The 21,901-nt window shown below is 46.3% G+C and overlaps 1 protein-coding gene across 2 annotated transcripts in view; it reads left to right on the top strand.

The window, feature by feature from the left end:
* Window positions 1-5,689: 5,689 nt before the first annotated feature.
* Window positions 5,690-21,901, top strand: part of TGFB3 (transforming growth factor beta 3) — a 30,756-nt gene continuing 14,544 nt past the window's right edge. For both annotated transcript variants that reach the window (XM_020793943.3, XM_020793942.3), the window contains exons 1-3: window positions 5,690-6,275; window positions 15,708-15,871; window positions 19,276-19,405. In XM_020793943.3, coding sequence (XP_020649602.1) covers window positions 5,930-6,275; window positions 15,708-15,871; window positions 19,276-19,405 — 640 coding nt within the window. In that variant the 5' untranslated portion in view covers window positions 5,690-5,929. The remainder of the gene's footprint in view (window positions 6,276-15,707; window positions 15,872-19,275; window positions 19,406-21,901) is intronic.

Raw genomic sequence — 21,901 nt, 5'->3', positions numbered from 1 at the left:
CAGTTTTCTTGCTGTGCAATCACCTAGATTGCTCCAGTGTGGGACTAAAGATATGTTCTTCCTACACATCAGTGGTGATGTACAGAGGTGGGGGTGTATGGCTATGACTGTGGATGGCACCATCCATCCTATTCTCAAGTGGAAATGGCACATTTGTTTTAAGTAAAAAACACACAGCTTTCCCACTATTGTGTTGCATCACTTAAAGTGCTATGCTACTTACAAAAATTTTTTTTAAAAAAGAACAGGAGGAATGCAGGACTGAAGCATGGCACTCCATAGCCCTGCACACACCTTGTGTGCTTAAAAATCCAGCATTGATGTCCACCACAAGCAAACATAAACAGGCTGTTTCCCAACCCACTGACAGAAGGGGAGGGGCACATTGTGACCAAATAATGTGATCTAACACCAACATGTGACTGACCATATTGCATCTACAAGGGCTACAGGAATAATTTCTGTGTCAGTGGAGGAGGCTGTCTAATCACTGTTCCAACACATGCCAAAGTAACTCAGACTAGATCACTTTCTGTCACTAATGTAGCCATACCGTGAATCCCTAAGCAGGTGAAGTTGGTTTAGTACTATTTTCCATGTACTGTATCTATTTGTAGAGCACCAAAAGCATGGATGTAAGGTTACTCCTTTAAGTGGGCAAATATGGTAGTGTGGGGTCCAATTTTTTTTGCTGCTGGCAACCTCCAGGGGGCAGCATAGACTGCCACATGTGTATTTTAAAAACCAGCAGGCAAAAGAAGTGTTTTCTGGGTTTTGAAAGATGGCTAATTTTGGTCTTAAACTGTGCAAAGTGGGCAGGGGCAGCTTATATTTCTCTTCAAGGCTTTTAGGAAAGGCAGTTCATCTCTTCTTCAGGAAAAGGGGAGTCTGGACAGAACTGGGAGACCTAAAATCATCCTTGGGGAATCACGTATGACCTCACTCCCCCCCCCCCACAGGATAGGCAGGACTCCTCTTAAATACCTTTCAGACAGCTGGTAAAGGTGTGTTGCCTTGCCTTCACCAGCTAACACTCCTCTGTTTTTACCAATACTTGATTTTACTGTGCAAAAATGCGCAAATCTTGTTTTTCCTCTTTTTAAAATTGTTTCTTGTGTTCATTGTTTATTTCTGCCTTATCAGGAGCCCTCATTGAGTTGAGAGACAATCCACAATTACTTGTCAAGAATTAAAAACACAAAGCAAAGCCATTGCACCAATGTTTCTATTATCGCACAAAATTACTTCTCAGTGCCGGAGCTGACGCTACCATTAGAAAATGTGAGGTAGTCACCTCAGACAAACAGCAGATTGTAAGAGGGGACAGTGGAGGTTGCTTTCTGAATGTTGTTCCTAGACTCTCCAGCTGCTTTACTCCATCAGAGGATAAATGTATGCTGTGGTTGCCTGTGCTGCACCAACTAAACCAGTTTGCTGATTCAGGTGTGGTAGACATTTCCTCAATGCAGATACTAAACTGTAGACAGACTCTACCTAGTGAAGTGTAGTGGTCAAAGTAATGGACTAGGACTCAGGAGGCCTGGATTAAAATCCCTGCTCAGCCATGGAAACTCACTGGGGTGTGGAAAGGGTAAAACCACTCCTTAAATGTCTCACTTTCCTTGGAAGCCTCACTAGGGTCACTATAAGTTGGTTCCAACTTGAAGGCACATAACAGCAATTGACAGTCTCTAGTAAAAGAAGTAATAATGAAGTGCAAAATTTGTGCATTAACTAGCCCTGTACTCCAGTGTGATTCACCTGCTAGTCCAGCTGGCTTCAGTAAAGTTTAATATATTCGCGAAGGCTTTCACGGCCAGGATCTAATGGTTGTTGTGGGTTTTTTGGGCTCTTTGGACATGTTCTGTGGCCGGCATCTCTGTGCTGTCCTCTGAAGATGCCGGCCACAGAGACTGGCGAAACGTTAGGAAGAACAACCTTCAGAACACGGCCAAAGAGCCCGAAAAACCCACAACAACCACTATGTAAAGTTTGTTTGTTTGTTTATATTAAATCACATATATAATGTGGAGAGGGTGCCATCCTGTCCTTCACTTCAGTAAGCAAAATATCTTTGGTTGGCTCTGATTATTCCACAGCAAAGTAAGTATAATTTCCATTATTTTCCTTACTGCATGTAAGTCAGTGATGGGATTACTTTGTCCTGTGCTCTTCTTAAGACATTTCTTTCACATTTATGTGCACAGAAGTCCTTCTGGAATTTTTTCCCAACTGATTTTTTAAAAAAATCAAAACAGCACATAAATATAATAAACTAAATAATCTCTAGCATCTTAAAAAGCAGAGACATCACCTTGCCAACAAAAGTTCGAATAGTCAAAGCTATGGTTTTTCCTGTCGTGATGTATGGATGTGAGAGCTGGACCATAAAGAAAGCAGACCGCCGAAGAATTGATGCCTTTGAATTGTGGTGTTGGAGGAGGCTCTTGAGAGTCCCCTGGACTGCAAGGAGAACAAACCTATCCATTCTAAAGGAAATCAACCCTGAGTGCTCACTGGAAGGACAGGTCCTGAAGCTGAGGCTCCAGTACTTTGGCCATCTGATGAGAAGAGTAGACTCCTTGGAAAAGACCTTGATGTTAGGAAAGTGTGAAGGCAAGAGGAGAAGGGGACGACCGAGGATGAGATGGGTGGACAGTGTCTGTGAAGTAACCAACATGAAATTGACAGAACTCCGGGAGGCAGTGGAAGACAGGAGGGCCTGGCGTGCTCTGGTCCATGGGGTCACAAAGAGTCGGACACGACTAAACGAACGAAATAATCTCACTTATGTATATCATACACACAAAGGGTTTCTAACATATATTTTCCCACTCCTGACAGCCCCCAAAACAAAGCCTTACAAGAGGCATCCTACTTGTGTAGTGATTGGCGAGACTGCCAAGCCACGGTCTTGCGTTTGCAGGTCCTGAGCAGGGCTGTTAATCAGAGGACTTGGAGGGTATCATTAACTCAAAGGTCACCATAAGTCAAAAGCAACTTCGCAGCACTTAAAAACAACAGGAAGATTGCTCCTGTCATCCAAAGGTCACATCAGGTAAAATGCAGCTTTCAAATTTCAAGATTCAATCTAGCAGCTGGAAATAACGGGGAAGAGGACCCAAAGCCAAAAACCCAACCCACTCTTTTTTCATCGGAGGGGCGAGTTTTCTTGGAAATCACTCCTATAAACATTCTCTCCTCCTCCTGGGAGCTATTTCTCCTTCACAGCTTGCCCGCCAGAGGGCGCCATTCGCATCCCTCAGCAACTCTTTCTCGCCGACCAACTTCCAGAAACTTTGCGTAATAAAATAAATGAAGCGAGGCCTGCCTTGATCACTGCCCGATAAAGACTGCGCAAGCTTCAGCCGTTCGCTGTGTCAGTCCGGAACCTCAATTTCGCAGTCAGGTTCGCACAGAAGAAACAAATCGAGGGAGTGAAATAATAAATACTCCAGGTTTTAAAGATTCCATTTTCCCTATCATTAAATCCTACCAGTATTTACTTTTCAGTAGCAAAAGCCCAGGTAGACACTGCAAAGAAAAACTTTAAAAGATAGGACAAGGAGGGAGGGTCTCTCTCTCTCTCTCTCTCTCTCTCTCTCACTCACACGCACACACACACACACACACACACACAGAGAGAGAGAGAGAGAGAGAGAGAGAGAGAGGTACAGAAACGTTGGGATCAGGCTAGTATTAAAATGCTGGCTTGGTAGCTCAGTGAGTCAGCTGCTCAGCCAAAAGTTGGAAGTTCAATTCCCCATTGTGCCTCCTGTGAGTAGAGCCAGCCTGTGTGGCCTTGGGCCAGCTGCACAGTCCCATGGCGCCTCCAGAAGAAGGGGACAGTAAACAACTTCTGAGTATTCTCTACCTAGAAAACCCTGGAAAGGGCCGCCATAAATCGGAATTGACTTGATGGCACATGAATAAGGATTAATTATTAAAATAGGGATTGTTTTGGTCTAAACCATCTTGGTCTTTTATTTGCCATCAAACCTTCTCACAAACGGTGCAGGGTGGGGCTTCTGGGACTTGCAGACCGCAGGTTCCCCACATCCTTGCATTAGGACAAGCCATCGGTTCTAAAACATTTAGTGAGGAGGGAAAATCATTCCTCGCCGATTCCAATAAACAAAACTAATTTTCTTTGGCTTTACACGACATCCTAGCAAGCCTAAGCACCGCCAGTTCGAGAGGCAGGACACGCATCAGGAGTAGCGCGCTCCGGAGTTTTGGAACCGCGCAGTTTCCACCTAGCCGGGAGCATTGGGGGGGCGGCCGGGGGGGGGGAGAGGTTGACTGGCCGAGAGAGAGAGAGAGAGAGAGAGAGAGAGAGAGAGAGAGAGAGAGAGAGAGAGAGAGAGAGAGAGAGAGAGACCAGCCGCATGACAAAAATACGTGCGTGCCTCTCCTCGCTTTAAAAAGGACACACGATTCGTGTGAGTTCTAAGCCGTGTCAGTAATCATCCTCGGGAAGACGCGGCCGAATGTGGTTTGGCAGATATTCTGGATCAGTTACCCGCATTATCTTAATCATCATCGTCATTATCACTAGTGATCTTGCGCTTCAATAACCCTACCGCTGAATTCTTTGGCCAACAACGATTCTTAAAAGACAGCAAACGGGGCGAAAAAATTGGCAGGACCTCCTGCCTAAAACGGGTCGGGCGAAGCCCGTTCGGCGCGACACGTCCACAGACTCGCGGCAAGCGGGGCCCGAGGAGAAATCCCCCCCCCAATGCCGCCGTGCGTGGGTGTAAGGGACACCGAGAAGGTACGCGTGTGCGTGTGTGTGTGTGTGTGTGTGCGGGAAGGACGGGGCCGCCGCCGCCGCCTCCACTTCTGCCCTCCTCCCGCCTCGGCGCTTTCCTCAGGACGCGCCTGTTTAACACATTAAAACTGTGCTGGACGCGAAGGTTGGGCTTGCAGCGCCGTTCCCTCATTCGCTCCCCCTTTGCCCGTCCCGGTCCCAGAGACGTCATGGGAGGGAGGTATAAAATTTCAAGCGAGAGGAGCAGAAAGAGGCAGTTTTTGTTGTGCGGGAGCTTCGAGGAAGGGGAGAAGAGGCGCCGGGCGAGATATTAGCGAGGGGGCGAGAACCGCGGCGCGGGACCTGAGGCGGGAGCTCGGGGACCGTGGGGACGCTGGCGTGGGCTGAGGAGAAAGGAAGAGGCCCGCTTCCCCCAGGAGCCGCTACGGCCCGACCTCGGAGTGCGGGCACGGGGGAGTCCCGCAAGCGAGCGGTCGGCGGCTGGCCAAGCACCAGCAGCCCCTCAGCCGGCCACAGAGCCAGGCGCCTCGGTCCGTCCCCCGCCCCGAAGGCAGCCAATGAAGCCGGCGCGCAGCTCCTGAGACGACGGCGCCGCCTCGGCTCGGCTCCAGAGGGAATGGCAACCGAGCGGAAGGCATGAATGGGGCGCGCCGGCAGCCGCAAGTGCGCTCCCGGGCCCGCCTGACACGTGCGCTCCGAAGCTGAGCCTCCAGGGCGCCTCTCGGCTCGGGAGCTGCCCGGCGACGCGCAAACCCGCTGGAGCCCGCGGAGCCAGGCCGCTCGAGCACAGCCTGCAGGGTCGGTCGCCAGCGGAGCCCCCCTCGCCGTTTTGCCCGAGTGCGCGGACGCGGGCGCCTCCGGACCCATGGCGAGGAGCGACCCCGGGGAGGCGAGGCGACGATCCGCTTGTTCTGAAGGAGCCGCGGCCGCCCCCGCCCTAGCCGCCAGGGCTGCTTCCTAGAAGTCCCCCCCCCCACCCGCAGAGCTCCCGAGGCCGGGGAGTTCCTTCATGCCCCTTCTCGCCAAGTGCCTGCCCGCAGCAGGATCTGCCTTGTCGCCGGCGCCCTTCTGCGTGCGCGCTTTTCTCCCCGGCGGGGTGACTCTCCTCCTCCTCCTCCTCTCCCCCTCCCCTTCTTCCCCGCATCGCGCTTGAAGATGCACTTGCAAAGGGCTCTGTTCCTCCTCTCCCTCCTGAGGCTGGCCGCTGTCAGCCTGTCGCTATCTTCCTGCACGACGCTGGACCTGGAGCACATCAAGAAGAAGCGAGTGGAGGCCATCCGGGGCCAGATCCTAAGCAAGTTGCGCCTCACGAGCCCCCCGGAGACTGTGGGGCCGAGCCACGTGCCCTTCCAGATCCTGGCTCTGTACAACAGCACCCGGGAGCTCCTGGACGAGATGGAAGAGGAGAAGGAGGAGAGCTGCTCCCAGGACAACACAGAGTCCGAGTACTACGCCAAGGAGATCCATAAGTTTGACATGATCCAGGGCTCACCGGAGCACAGTAAGCCCTTGTTTTTGGAGGGCCAGTTACAGGCTACGGGGCAGGGGGGAGGGGAGTTGAAGGGATGGTCTGGCTGTTGGGGTTCTTAGCAGAAAAGGTGAACAGCTGTAGAGAACAAAGGCTGACTTGAGTATTGTGCAGGCAGGAGAGGGAGTAGAAAGGCTCAGAGGTGCCACAGGCTCTAAAGCAGGAAAGAAATGAAAGACATCTGAGTTTGGGACCGCCTGTATTTCCATTCTACAGCTGGGGCCCCTGATGTCCACTGGGGCTGGTGTGCCAGAGGATGGGGGTCAGCAAAAGTGGAGCCAGTGACATTTAGTCAGCAATACAACCTCCTTAGCAAAGTTCAAGTGCTGCTCTCTTCCCCCTTGCTGGGGTTAGTTGAGCAGTGCCGGGTCTGCCTAAATGATAGAACCACCCATTTTCCACATAGGGCATCTAAAGCAGGTAAATGTTGGTTACACTGAGGTTACCCAGGGAGGCCATTAAGGATCTCAGATCTGAACCCAGGTTATCAGCCCCAAGTTTTATTTCCTTGGATTGTATTGCTTCTTAGTACTTTGAGTGAGAGAGAGAGAGAGAGAGAGAGATTTTCACGTGGTCTTGCATCAGGAGGAACTACATGTGCCTTGGCAACAGAAGTAACCTTTTTTTGAGGGGGGAAACATGGAACCTTCCCCGGCCAAGATGTTGGCAGCAGTTGTCCACTGCAGCACTAACTGCAGTGTTTTATGTGTAGCCGGTGTTTTTGCACGTGGATAGACTTCGATGCACATCCTCAGTATTGCCAAGTGTTCACGAGATGCACCATTTGTTCCTGGAAAGATCTGTGCATGCACTCATGGATGCATGTCTAGTTCCCAAACAGTCAGGAAAGTACATTTGTGCAACCAGGGTGTGGGAAAAGAATCTGTGTGGGAGAATGAAGTTAATCTTATGGAAAAGCTACACAGGCAGACAGTTTTGGATTTCCTAATTGGCATGAATGTGTGTGTGGGGGGGGCCAATAATCTTTGTACACTACTTTGTTCATAAGTATTCTTGATTTGGTCCCCCGCCCCCCCCCCCCGCCCCCAGCCAATGTATTTCCAAGCCAGGACTGGAATCTTGGCAAACCCCTGACAGTGCATGGGCAGGTTTTCCAATCATGTGGAGGCAGTGAGAGTCTGGCAAGAGGCAAGTTTCCCTTTGCTGCCATTAGGTGTCCTCGTGGGCTCTTGAATTTCACAGCAGGGCCTGTTGAGAGGGGTTGGGAAGAAGAATGTGTCCAAGTGGCGTTGAAGAGGATAGTGGATATAAAAACAGGAATGGATGGCAAGAATATCTTTCAGTGTCTTCACAGTATTTTGCAGATCAGAGTTTGGAAAGTGAGTGAGATTGCAGTCCCAGAAGGCTCCTGCCTAGCTTGCTCAGCGCCATGCAGGCTAGGGAATTATGGGAGTGGTAGTCCAAACAAATAACATTTCCCAGCTCCTGGAATGAGCATGGAGAAGCTGATCTCTGTGTGTGAAACAAAGGCACAATGGACTAGAGCTGAAGCAATTTAGTTTGCAGCCCTGTGGGCCTTTACTTGTAAGGAGGTCCTGTTGAACTACTTGGTCTTATCTGTTGGGTAAGTTTATGTAGGTCCAAGGCTATCAGGAGGTTAACTTGCTTGCAACTGCAAGTTACGAAAGCCAGGCTCTTCTCCCTGTAGAGCTGCTCCCTCCCAGCAGGTGGAGGAGCTGGAGCCTTGGCTAAAGGGCAAGCCAGGACTGGGCCAGCTTTCAGTGCCTTGGAATAACATCAACCCCCAAATCCAGCCAGTGAAAAGAAAGCCAAGCCAATGTCTAGAAACCTAAAGTGGGAGGGAAGAGGGGAGAGAGAAACAGGGAGAGAGCGAGCGAGTGGGAGAGACATCTTTCAGGACTGGGAGGAGGGAGTGCTTTTTGAGGCTGGGAAGCCAAAATTATTCTTGAAAAGCAGAGTACACGTATTAAAATGTACCATATGTGAGGGGCGGTCACCGCAAACCCTGGGCACAATTCCTTCTTCGTGGAACACCTAACACGCAGTTGGTGTGGTGAGGTGTGGAGACTGGGATTATGTTTTGCATGGGGTGGGGCGGTCATGCAGGGAGCAATGGACACCGTTAGCTGCCAGCGCAACCATCCCGCCCACATCGAACAGCAATTTTGGAGTCCTGAAGGAAAGGTTTGGTTGAACTTCAGCCGCACAGCTCCATTTGGTCCTTACCTCCACATTAATGTGGTAGTATAAATCTGTTCATGAAGAGCAGTGCTGCAGCCTGGTTGCTGTTCAGAACTGAAATTGTACTGAGATGACTTCCTAAGCAGGAAGCCATTGGTATGAAGGCGCTTCCCGCTTGCAGTCTGGGTAATCTCAGTCATGCCAGCACAGTCCTTCCCTCAACAAAGGGAAGGAGTGAAATAATGTGGTTGAAACTGAGGCTGGAAACCATTTTGTACCACACCTCTAAAATCCCCACTGCAGGAGTCTGGAAAGATAATGTTACAGAGATCTAATAATTCAATTAGTATGTGCTATGTTAATTCCAACTTACGGTGACCTTTTCCAGGTTTTTTTTTAAGTAGATAGTACTGAGAAGGGGTTTACCATTCCCTTCTTCTGGAGCACCCTGGGACTGTGCAGCTTGCCCAAGACTACAGAGAGAGATACAGGGGGAATCAAACTTTCAAACTCTGGCTTTGCTCTCTAACTCAGTAACTTCTTCAGACAGCTTCCAAGATCTAAACTACCAAATGTGTGAAGATGAGCTGCTGTATGCAAATAGCTTTTCACATGAAAAAACAATGCCTATATATTTCTTTTCAAGAGATAACAGTGATATTGACATTGGGGAAAACTTCATAAAAATCACTTCTCTGGACTACCAGAATTCTGCACCGGAAGACCTGGCAGCTGGCAGATGATGGTAGCTGTAAACCAGAGCAGCAATTTTCCCAAGCTCTGGCTGATAAAACACAGGGAGGGAGCAGATAGTAAATGTGGAGCAGCTAGAGTGGCCAAATAGCCTCTCCATAATGCAGAGGGAGTGGTCTGTGAACTGATAGGTGAACCAGGCAGAGCAGAAAAGATACACTGCTGCAGATAAGCAAGAAAAAAAGTAAAGCATGCTGCTTATATACTACCTCATAGCACTTAGAGCACTGTCCGGGTGGTTTACAAATTAATTATGCAGGCTACACCCGCTGGGTACTCATTTTACCGACCCTGGAAGGATAGAAGACTGAGTCAACCTGGGATTGAACTCTGAGTCATGAGCACAGTTTTGGCCAAGATAAGGGCAAGGAAGATGCTGAGGAGGCTTTGTGGGGTCCAAGGCACTGAAGATACAGATGCTGAGCAGATGTTGCACATCTGGTCTCCTCACACTGAGGAGTAGATACGTCGAGTCACACAGACTAAGCTGATAACAAATACTGTGGCCCAGGCAGACACTGAGTCACATCAGCGGGCATCAGTGTTTCTTAGTGGACATTGGCAAGAGACTACCATGACTCCAGATTGTTTCAGAAATTGGAAAAGTTATTTTTGATCACTACAGCTCTCAGTGCTCCTCAGCATGGCCACTGTATGTTTTCAAGTATCTGAATAGTCATATGTATTGTTACACTTTCCTCAAGTCCTAAGCACCAAGAAATTCCAGTTGTGCAGCACTTAACGCTTGATTTCTTTGGAAGGGAGATCCTAAGAGGCTTATGGAGTTCTCTAATATTTGAGTTTATGTAATGTTCAAGATTTCACCCCCAGAAATATACATCAAGAACCGATAGAGACAAGCAGCATACACACTCCAGTAGCAAATTCTTCTGCCCCACATCCATTGTAATTGTCAACGTGAGGAAGCCAGCTCCCACACTCGAATGCTTCTTTAGCTTACAGACTCCAAAATGAAGCCAACTTTTTCAGTTGTTTTCTCACAGTGACCCAGAATATTTTGCTATCTGTAGTAGAGCAGCAAATGGCATATCTGCATATGGAGTCAAAATGCATAGCAGGAAGCCAGGCAAGTTATTTTGGCACAACAGATAAAAAGTCCTAGAAGTGCCTCTTCCTATCTGTAGCGGTAAAAATGCAACTGCAATACATTTAGCAACTCACAGTCTGATGCCAGTTTATGAACCCCTGTATCAGTCGTCTAATAGTAGAACCATCTCTCTTGCATAGACTTCAGGTGAGTGCAGGCTCTATTTTGTGTTTTACAGTGTAATGCCAAACACACATCTACAGAGCTTAGTGATCTTCCACACACGTCTGCTTCCGCTCACATATCTATTGTTCATTTCAGCTGCAGTATAACTAAGGAAGGGGTGAGTCATCTTGTTTCTGTTGCTAAATATTTGGAAGTCAGAAGAAGGGATGGGTCAGCATTTCATGTGGTTTCTGTTTAATTAGAACTTTGCAAACATTCCAGATTTTTCTCCCAAATTGTGCCGAAATAACTTTGGATTTCAAGATTTTCAGTCTGGTGAAAGTTGGTAGTGAAGTTGATAGATTCACCCATCCAGGCACAGCACTGTAAGGGTACAGGTACCTGTGTCTTTTGATTTGCCATATACTGAACCACGGTTGTGCTGCTAAGTTATAGTGACCATATCTTTTTTTGCCAGCAGGCTTCTTCTCTTCAACAGCTGCATAGCAAGCAAGTATAATGTGGTGCACTCCATAAAGGGAATGGCAGTAGTTCTTGGCTTTCTCAACTGCAGGTGGTTGAGCATATTGTTCAGTCATTTCTTACTTTCCCATATTTGCAATTTTCTTCATAAAGAACGTGAAAAGATTGGATTCAAATGATAATGGTGGGAGAAAGTAAAACCTTTGAAATTCTGTTGTTGTCCATGTAAGGTTTGTGTTACTTGCTAGAGCAAATAGACAAGGTGCCGAAGTGCATTTTGGTTGTGCAGTCAGGTGCATGACCATGCGTGCAGCAGAGATGGGCAGCAGCACCTCATAAGTTAGATGCAGTTAGACACAGCAAGTTGTGCATGCCATGTGCAGACACTTTTAGGATTCCGGCTGATGAGAGACTCATCCATCCTTCTTCAGAAATCTTTGCAATTGTACTTCATCTGAGATCTACCAGTATTTGCAGGTTTACCCTTTGCCCACCCTGCTCCAGACAAGCTGGTAGAGAAACAAGTCATGAATATGGTATACCCACGTATTACATTTCCATGAATAACACAATTGGTGAAAGCAATGATGTGAACCAATATTGAGCTTACTAAAGGTACCATGGTAGAATGTGACATTGTGGTCCCAGTGCAACAACTGTTATTTGTGAAAACATTTGTTCTTTACATGATTCGTTTGATTTAAAGAACTTACTTAGAGGAAGTGAGAGATAACAAGAACCATTAACAAAGATTCTACATTTGGGAAGAAGGTCCATGTCCTTGCCCCTAGAGCCTCCTGGATACAGTTAGACTCCCTTTAGATCAAGGGTAGGAAACCTCTTTGAGCCTGAGGATTGAATTCAGTTAACAAAGCAGTTCTTGGGGGCCACATTCCAGTGGTGGGTGAGGCCAACGGCAAAAGGGTGGGACCCAAAATACCAACATATTTTAGCTTAAAGCTCTTACTCCTAGAAAAAGAGCCTTGGGGGAAAGGATTTCAGCCTTTAAGAACAGGAAGGACAGAAGATAAGATACAAAAGTTAATGTCACTACATGATAGTGGCCGGGACAAGGGGTATGGACTATTTGGGAACCCAAGAAGTGCTGGATTTTGGCTGCAAATCCTGAAAGTTCCCATTTCTGCTATAGATGAAAAGAGAGCTCCTATAAAAGAATCCAAATAGAAACCACCTACAAGGGCATAAGGTGGCCATGAGGCATGTACCACTCTTATATTGTTTTGGGTTGTTTGGATTCCATACCCCGGAATTCTCCATTCTAGAAGTTCCACCTACTAGACTCACGCCTTAATAATGCTCACCTGGAGAATGGCTTCATGGCCTAGAATAGACCAAGCTTGGGCCTAGTTGCCTGTTGGAAAAGGAAGTTACCTGATGAATCCCAGTTCTGTGCTAGCGTGAAGGAATTGTAATTGTAATCCATGGTATCTGGAGTTCACCAGTTGTGTGAGATTGGTGTTAACAAGGAGAGGCAAAGTTGTGGAATCCAGCATGTACTATTTAGTAGGCATTTGAGGGGGGAGGACATTTGCTGAAATGGGAAGCAGTGCACCTGTGTTCACTGATGCATTTGGCTCATCATACAAAGGAGACCCTTGGTTAAAGCCAGGAATTAGCAACCGTAGGGCAAAAGATAAATATAAATGGTTTGTAGTCAGATATGGTAGTACATCTGGCACAAGGAAGAGGTGAGCCTGTTCAAAAGGAAAGGGCAGTATAAAAAAAGGTAAAGGTTCCCCTTGACATTTAGTCCTGTCGTGTCTGACTCTAGGGCATGGTGCTCATTCCCATTTCCAAGCTGTAGAGCCAGTGTTTGCCCATAGACAGTTTGCATGGTCACGTGGCCAGTGCGACTTAGACACAGAACTTTGTAACATTCCCACCGTGGTGGTCCCTATTTATCTACTTGCATTTTTACATGCTTTCAAACTGCTAGGTTGGCAGGAGCTGGGACAGCGACAGGAGCTCACTCCACCACGTGGATTTGAATTGTTGATCTTTCAACCTTGCAGCCCAGAGGCTTTTGCAGTTTAACCTGCAGCAGCACCACGTTCCAAAAGGGCAGTATGCTGAGGTGCAAAACAACAACAACAACAAGAAGAAACACTAATGTGGAAGGTTCAATGGGACCTTAAAAGAGGTGCAAGGTGGGAACTTTGCCACCAGACAGAGCTGTGGTCTTCTGATCAGACATGGGATATTTGTATTCATATTCCTAGGGATATGAATATGACTATGGGCAACACAGGTGCCTTGGAAGTCCAGTTTCTCCCCTGACTCCCAAACCGGCAGATCCAATTACTGGTCACTGCATGGTCTGCGCAGTTGGCATTGTTCCCGTTACTCCAATTGCAGAAGTAACCCAGATGCCACCTCCCCACACGCGAGAACGTGGAATGAATCTCCCTGCTCAGCAGTTGAGCATTTGGCTGCACGAGGAAGCAGCGAAGCGCCGGCCAGGAATGATGTGGGTGCACACACTGCACAGCAACCAGTAATTGGTCCTGCCAGTTTTGGGGGGGGGGGAGACTGGACTTCCCAGGCACCTATGGTGCCAATATTCAGATATGAATATGAATATCCCATGTCTACTCCTGATACAATGGCTTTATGCCAGAACATCTTGGGCAAGTGATTGTTTGCCCAGTTGTTATTTGTGTGTATCTACACTGCAAAGACAGGAGTTGACTTTGTGAGCAAAAGTGTCATTTTGTTTAGCCCTGTGGGAACAAATTATTGATTCCCACAGAGATGAAACTGAAATTAGCTCACAATAGGAAATTTGGCAGTGGTGAAATCTGGGGATGCAGACTAGGTGAGGTTACAGACAGAAATCTGTTGTCTTCCTTCCATTTACTCAGCCCAGGCAATGGCTTTCGTCCTGAGTCTTCAAAGGTGGCTGATGTTCATCTATCTCATGGCTCTGTCTCTCTGCCAGGTGGTGATTCAGAATGAATTTAGAGCTAAAACTAGTCTCCTTCCCCCATGTCCAAGGAAAGGGGAAAGTCTTATTCCTCTGAGGTTTCGAGGGCTGATACAGACAAATCTGAACTACACAGGAAACAGTCCTGGCTCCAAACCCTCAACCAGATAGCTGAGAGTACTTGTCCTGTTCCAGGACTTCAGTCCAGCAGAGGAAGTGAGATAGGAGGAGGAGGAGGTGGTGGTGGTGAGCTTAGCTCTGATGGAAAAGCAAAGCAGATATTTTGGGAGCAGCCCCACATCCTTGTTCCAGATGATGAGAGGAAACTCCCCCGCAACAGGCCACAAACTCTGCCTTCCTAACTTTTCCCCTCTAGGAGGACAGTAATGCATGGCAAAGGAAGAGCTTGGTGGCTGCTGTCCACGTTACACCTCAGCATGGCAGGCTTCCCAGAGGGGTGAGCCCTTTTGTCAAAAGCAGCAAAAAAGCACAATTTCTTTGTGTCTCCAGGGAAACAGCCAGGGTGTGTGAGTGGAAGAGTGGACTCACTGAACTGGAGACCAAAGGACCCCACCCAGCCCTCTCCTAGTGGTCTCTGTTTAAGAATAAGAGTATGACACCTAGGCTGGCCAGGACTCTAAGGGGGTGAAAAAAGAAACTAAGGTGACTCCACAACGTAAGAAGAGAGAGGGAGAAAAGAAGTAACACAGAGATCTGTGGTGAGCATTCAGAATGAAGAAAGATGAACAGCTACTTGGGGTAGAAATATACAGCACCCAGCTTCCTTGTTCTCGCTAAAGTCATGCAATATCCTGCTGCAGAGCTGGACAGCTCTGGTGGATCCTGGTGCCACAGGAATCCTATTTTCCACCCACGGAGGATCCATCCCTTTTTAGAAAATGGGAAGTAATTAAAATGATCATGTAGCATTTTTAAAAATGATATCTTGGGCCCATAAAACGTGTTTTTCTCCATAATATTAGATGAGGGGAAAAATCACACTCCTGGAGATATTCTTGAAACCTGGAGGATTTCTTTAAATGGTTTCCCTGAACTCTGTGAGGAAAGGTTGGATATCCATTTAAAAAAAATTAAAAATTTGTTGGAGTCATAGCATTTCAGCTGTGGTGTCTCATAGAATTGTGTCTTCCTCATGCTCTCTAGTGTCTTTCTAAAGCTGCTTGTTGACATCATCTAAGGGTAGGCAGTGAAGTCAACTCTTGGAAAAGTTACTTTCTGAGATTTCAGCTCCCAGAATCCTCCAGCCAGCATGAAATGTTATGATGTTTCCTAGCTCTGAGTGAGGTGTTATCAGTGTGTTGACAACATTTGTTTCTCTTTGCATTTTAAATCAGGTGAAAGAGAGGTGGTGTCGGTCTAAGGAATGGATTGGATGAGGGTCAGTATGTTGAAGCTGAACCCTGATAAGGAGAGGCACTCGAGGGAAGTGATCTCTTGGCTCTGAAAACTATGGCTCAAGTTGTTCTCTCCTGTATGGGGGTGTCCTTCCCCAAAGGAGTGTTTCATTGTTTGATGGTACTAAAAACTTCACTGGTTTACCAGTTTTGGTTGTGCTCTTAAACCTGACAGAAATACTCTTGGCTACAGTGATCTGTGCCCTACTATCACTTTATTCTGGCATAACATTACTGCAGTAGTGGAAATGTGGCTTTGTGAACTCCCTATTTGCTGAGGTAAATAAATGCATAAAGTGTGAAAAGGGGATGTGGAAAAAAGAATCCAAGATCTTCTCAACCTACCTGCAGTTCATACATTCTCTTCAATGCCTCAAATGGGATGTGCCACCCTAGCTAGTCTGTGATCCTGGTTTCTCCATTTTTCTCTTTAGATGACTTGACTTTCTGCCCCAAAGGTGTAACTTCCTACTTGTTCCGCTTCAATGTCTCTTCGGCAGAGAAGAATAGTACCAACCTCTTCCGGGCGGAATTTCGGATTCTGCGAGTGCCAAATCCCAGTTCCAAAAGGACCGAACAACGTATTGAACTCTTCCAGGTGAGAAAACTTCAGGGGTAGAAAAGTAGAGGAAGTTTGGTCCTGAGACCAGGTTCTCTTATACAGGTTCTGAGATAGTGCTTCCCAATCTTGGGACCCCATTAGTTCTTGGACTACAGAAATCCTGGCCAGCACAGCTAGTGGTGAAGGCTTCTGCAGGTTTTAGTCCAAGCACATCTGGGAACCTCTGTTCTCAGGGATGGTTTTTACTTGTTCCATTTTCCTTTCTGCAGCATAAATGCTAACTAATCACCACACTTAATTTTTAAAATTAAATAAAAATTTTTTTTCTTGGGGGTCCTTCTATAGAAGGTTTTAGAGCAGAGGTGGGTGTTGTGACCTGTAGACTATACGAGACTCCCCCAGATCTCCCCATGACCTCTCAGCCAAAAATATATGTGTATCTGTGTGCGTGAGGGAGAGGCAGAGAGGAGGAGTCATTTTCTTTTGTCCCCTGAAGCAGCATGTTTGACATAAAATGGTGTGCTGGACTTCAAGAACCCCAACAAGAAAATTCCATAAACGAGAAATAGAATTCTGGAAGTTGAGGTTTTTGAGGTTTGTTTGTTTGTTTTAAATTTAGGTTCTTAGGTAGCCCATAATGGGTCCTGGGGTGTGTGTGTGAAAATTGGCTTCTAGATCAGCTGAAGTTGTCTGCCTGTGTTCCAAAGGCAAACGGGGGGGGGGGGGGGCAGGGAGGAAAGGATGGGTTAAAATAGAAGTTGGAAAGGCTACATTTCTGCACCGTGACTCCTAGAATGATCATGTCAGCACAGCCTTTGGCCATGGCAGCTGGGGAATTCTGGGAGCTGTTGTCCAGAAGAGTAACTTTTGCATGTTCTGTGGTGGGAAAGAAAGTGGCGGTTGTGTTTCTTCAACGGAGCCCAGTATTTACTACCTAAGGCAAGCACCTGACTATGATTAATGTTAGGATTGCTTCTGATGCCTTTAATCGCTAATAATAAGCATGGTGGTAATACTTCATAATAATATTAAACCCTTTTCCTGAGAATTCATGGAAGAGTTCATCATACATCGTGTTGTGCCATCAAGCTGCATCCAATTTTTGATGGTTTTCAAAGGGTTTTTGAAGTAGGGGTAATATTCAAGGTTTTACTGTTGAAACCCTGCCCAGTGAGTTTCCATGGCTGAGTAAGGACTGATTAAGGACTCGGTCTCCCGAGACTGTGTCCATCACCATATCCACTACATCACACTAGCTCTCTTCTGTTACCTAATTTTTATAGTACTTATAGTAAGGTAGGCTGATATCATACTTCCCAGCTTACCTTAGAGTAAGACTGCAGTGCAAAAAGTTTGGGGTTTGTGTGAGGGAAGTAATTAATGTAGAACTAAAATACAAGTAAGCTACTGTGTCCCTCACTTGTCAGTTGTCTTGGTATCTCTGCTCTTGCTAGTCAGAAAGTTGAATGGTGTAGGCAAATTAGCTTTTGATGGAACCTCCTATTCCTCATTATCAGCACAAATAAAAGGGTGATGTCTTGGCAGCAGAAGACAAGTATTTGTGGAAGGTGCCTGGAGTATCTTAATAGGGGTCCAGTCCTTTCCAGCCCTTCTATATATACAGTGTTGATGCTGAGAGAGAGAGCAATTCCAAGATCCTGATGGCTGAACCAAGATTTGAACCAGAGACATCCATCCCATAATTCTCTTAAGATTCCTACAATCTTTTTTGTAAGGCAATGCAAGAGCCATAGGATGTCTAGGATTTGACCTTCTGTGTCAAGAGAGAGCCAACCTTGCAATTCTTCCTCCGTTACAGAGACTCTGGCAGCCCTGATCTCTCTAATGTCACTGAAGCTACAGGAGGAAGGTTTTCTGAGAGAGAAATTGGGGGAGGCATGAATCCAAAGATGGCACAACCTTTCCCCACACTAGTCCTAGCATTAGGAGGTGTGTGCCATCAAAATGTATTAGCTCTGGAGTATTCAATCAATGGAAAGGAAATATCTCATCAAAAGAAAAAACTTCTGAAAGGGTAACTTTCAGCTACTTCTTCCTCCTTAGAATGTGGAAGTTTCACAATGCTTGGGGAGCTTCATATCTCTGTAGGGATTTGAACTCACCTGTCTCCCATCCTCGTCCAATGCTCTGATCACTACACAGCATTGGCCTTCACATGGTTTCATTAAAGGTCAAAGAGAGGATCATCTTACATAAGCATTGAATACCCAATAGTAGAGTGGTAGCTGTTTTAAAAACTTGCCTGAGTTGGCTTTCTGTTCTTGGCCAGTGCTTAAGTGGAACTGCTATCATGCAGAGGGTTAAGCAACTCCATAGGCTTGCAAGCGTTGCATTTCAAGTATTTCTGATGGCATGCTGGAAGCTGGTGGCACAAGACCAGCTGGCCACAGTCAAGGGAACCAGCATGTGTGGAATTTTCAAGCAGTTTTTGGCAGCTATGGCATGCCCAGCTATTCTGCAGATCAGCCCTTGGCCTATAACTACATTCTTTGGCCAGAGTCCTTCTCATCCCCTCTGTGCTTGCAGCCATCTGTTGCATGAACAGTCTGGCTTTTCCCCACTGAGCTTACACAAGAAGGTATCCAGTACCTCCTTGTGCAAGCATAAACCCCATAATATGTAGCTAGATGATCTTTGGCTCATGTAATGGCAAGTGAGAGGTCTTGTGTGATACTAAATCAGTGGAACACTAAGCTGTGCAGTGACAAACATGACTCTGGACCTTGTTATGCCTCATTACAGTTGTATCATGCTGTGTGTATGCACCCTTGTGTACATTATGCATCTTCTTAGATATAGTCATTTCTTTCTATTGAAATAATGAGTTTCAATTTGCACAGTGGTATCCATATATTGCACACCTTATCTTGATAAGAGGGCTAAAGAAGTATCCAGTGGTTTTTGTAGATGGCAACAGCCTAGTCCAGGATAAAGAGTGGTGATTTGGCTCAGGTTCTCATTTCTGCATGCTTCATTTTGTTTCATTTGTGTTTCAAGTTGCAAATTATTGGTGGTGGGTTGGGGACTGCACAGAAATGTCTCTGTATTTTCATATACAGTACTTTTCCCAATATACAGTACTCACATTTTGGACATGTTTTGTAAAATGTGCATAACATATTTTTGAGACATATAAATTTTCTTAAGGGATTTCCCTCCAGTTATTCAAGTTTTTCAATGCACATTTTCCAAAATATATGTATTTTTTGTTAACATTTATCCAATATAATTTGCAAACTGCATTGCAAACATTAGTTAAATGTAGGTTTGGTGCTATAACAACATTCTGACCAGTGTTTAGATTTCGGAAATGTGAGTTTACTAGGCATGGATTCCACAGATTCCTCTCTACCCTGGCAGAACACAGGTGTTGCTCTGGCTCGACTCAGCAGTGTCTTTTGTGCTTTCTCTCTACTCAGGTCCTGAAGCCAGATGAGCACATTGCAAAGCAGCGCTACCTCAGTGGCCGGAACGTGATGACACGAGGTTCCCCTGAATGGTTGTCCTTTGATGTCACAGAGACTGTGCGTGAATGGCTTTCCCGTAGAGGTGGGTGGAGCGGGCTCAGTGGCAGACAAACTCCGTCTTTGTCATTTGACCGTTCAGTATTTGTGGATTAATGTGTAAATAGACTCCTAATGAGTAAATAGACTCCTCTGAATATTCTGGAATATAATTTATGAAAAATACAATACTGTATGTGATATATTCTTCATAATTTTTTTACAGAATATGCCTAGGTTGCCCCCGGAAGAAGGGAATGGTAACCCAGCCTGACAACCCTGAAAAGGGTTGTCAACATTCAGAATTTACTTGACAGCAGCTGTTATTATAAATATGTGATTAATAAAATGTTCTTGAAAGTAACCTAATTTAGAAAATAAATATATATTAAAATTGGGGGGCTGAAAAGATGAAATTGACTCCAGCATAGAGGTAATACCTGTGAGATATGATCTATGATTATTTATTTCTATCTTTCCCTTCCTCCAAATGCGTCTGAGTAATGCAAATTGAGATCTCCCTTTTTACCTTCACAACTTCTCTGTGAGGGAGGTTAAGTTGAGAGACAGTGACTTGCATACCCAGCAAGCTTTGAGTAGTGATTGGAACCTTGGTCTTCCCAGTCCCAGTGTGACAATTAACTGGTCTGACTATAACCACTGTACCACCCTGTGCAATGGCACAGTGATGTAGGGTTGCAGACTCCCTTCATCCCAAACGATGAGCAGGGTTGGCAAGAGCTGGTGGGAGTTGCAGTTTAGCAACACTGGAAGGGCTCCAGATTGCTCACCCCTAAATTAATGTGTGATGATTACTCAGTAATTTCAGGATGGATAAACCAGACGTACAAGCATGAACTAATCAGTTTAGATTCTTCCTTTTTTTTTGAGGATTTGGGCATCTCTGAATGCAGTGAGAAAAACACTTATAAACCTGTCTGTATCCCTCTCTTTATATGGTCCACTGAGTTCCCCAGGAGAATCTCAGTATATTGCAGAGAGTAATGGATAAATGAATTTATGATACTGCGTGATTTTTTTTTTACCATCTAAATAAGAGTATATTGCTTGTTCATTATGCCCATCATTATGTCGGAGAAGGAAAACTCCGATTTCAAACCTCCACTCCCTTGTGGCTATATCCACTCATGGAAGAGGCTTCAGGAGTTAACCTCGAGGCAAAATCCGGAGCTGGAGTCCCGAAGGCAGCTCGTGCCGTTCTGCCAACTCCTGCGACGTTGCTGGAACCAGTCGTATTGGCTCAGCAATGTGGAGAGGGGGGAGCTGCTGCTTGGGTAACAGCTTATCCTCCATACTACTTTACCCGGGCTTCATGCTCTGGAGAGGACACCCCTCGATTCAGAGCATGTTACCATAGTCTCTCTAGACTGAAGGATGCCTATATGTCGTTCATTATGAATTTCAAAGCACATGGCAGTGGGATTCATTGACTGTTTTTGAGAAAAACAGTGACTGAGGATTATGCAAGTTAAGATATCATGAGAAGCAGAGCTCCCTTAGGAACAGTAAAAAGACCGCCTGTTTTTTCGAAGTGCTATTTGCATTTTGAAACTTAGCTTGCTTTTGTTTTGTAATTGGCCATTGAGAGATGATCATGGCTTTGTTTCCGTGCTTTGGAAGATTATGTGCCTGTAGGGGAAGTGCTCAGTCTGGAGGCAGGCGTTGCATCATGGCCTCTCCCAATTTGAAGAGACCGTTGTCCAGCAGGCTGAAGCAAAGAGGCAGTCCCGAAAGCAGCAAAATCAGGGAGCTGGACAGGGGACAGATTGTATTTGTCCTCAGTGTGGAAGGGATGGTCACTCTCGAATTGGCCTCTTCAACCACACTGGACGCTGTTCCAAGTCCTCCATACAGAGCGTGTTACCATAGTCTCTCGAGACTGAAGGACGCCTGCAGGGGAAGCGTTGTGAGTGGAAGTAATACCCACTTCCTTTAACATCTGATCTGACTCTGAGAGACCAAAAACAAAAGGAGGGGGGAGCAGGGCAAAGTGTGTGTGACAGAGCATACCCTTTTCCACATCATAATATTGCATGTCATAATATGCAGTGTTTACTGGGATACGTCCGTCCTTACATGAAGACAGAGAGTTTTTAAGGAACTTCTTGGGGCTTCACCAACGGAGATTGGCCCACACCGCTTCTGGATCTGCTGTTGTCACCTTGCTAGAATTTGACTTTTGCTGCTGTGCCCCTCCTGATCATAGGCAAGCAGAACCAAGCCAATTAAGGAGGGTGGACAGGAAAGGGGACAGACAGTGGGAAGCAGCCCAGGGTTATCTAGGATGAGACATCCCACAGGCTCAGAGTGCTGTATCACCAGCTCATTGACTTGACTGAGTTGGTTTTCTCCTGTTGCCAGAGCATCAGGAGGATAGATCTTTGGAGGCCACAGTTGTGGCAGACATCCTAGAATGGATGGAACTGGAAGTTCAATCATTCCATGACATCAGAGGGTTTTTTTTAAAATCCCCCTATTCCTTGGTTTTCAGTAGCCACCTTTTTTCTGTGCACGGTGGCTG

Source organism: Pogona vitticeps, chromosome 1 (assembly GCF_051106095.1).
Source record: "Pogona vitticeps strain Pit_001003342236 chromosome 1, PviZW2.1, whole genome shotgun sequence".
Lineage (NCBI taxonomy): Eukaryota > Metazoa > Chordata > Lepidosauria > Squamata > Agamidae > Pogona > Pogona vitticeps.
The sequence above is the reverse complement of the archived record's forward strand: the minus strand, read 5'-3'. Positions and strand labels throughout refer to the sequence as shown.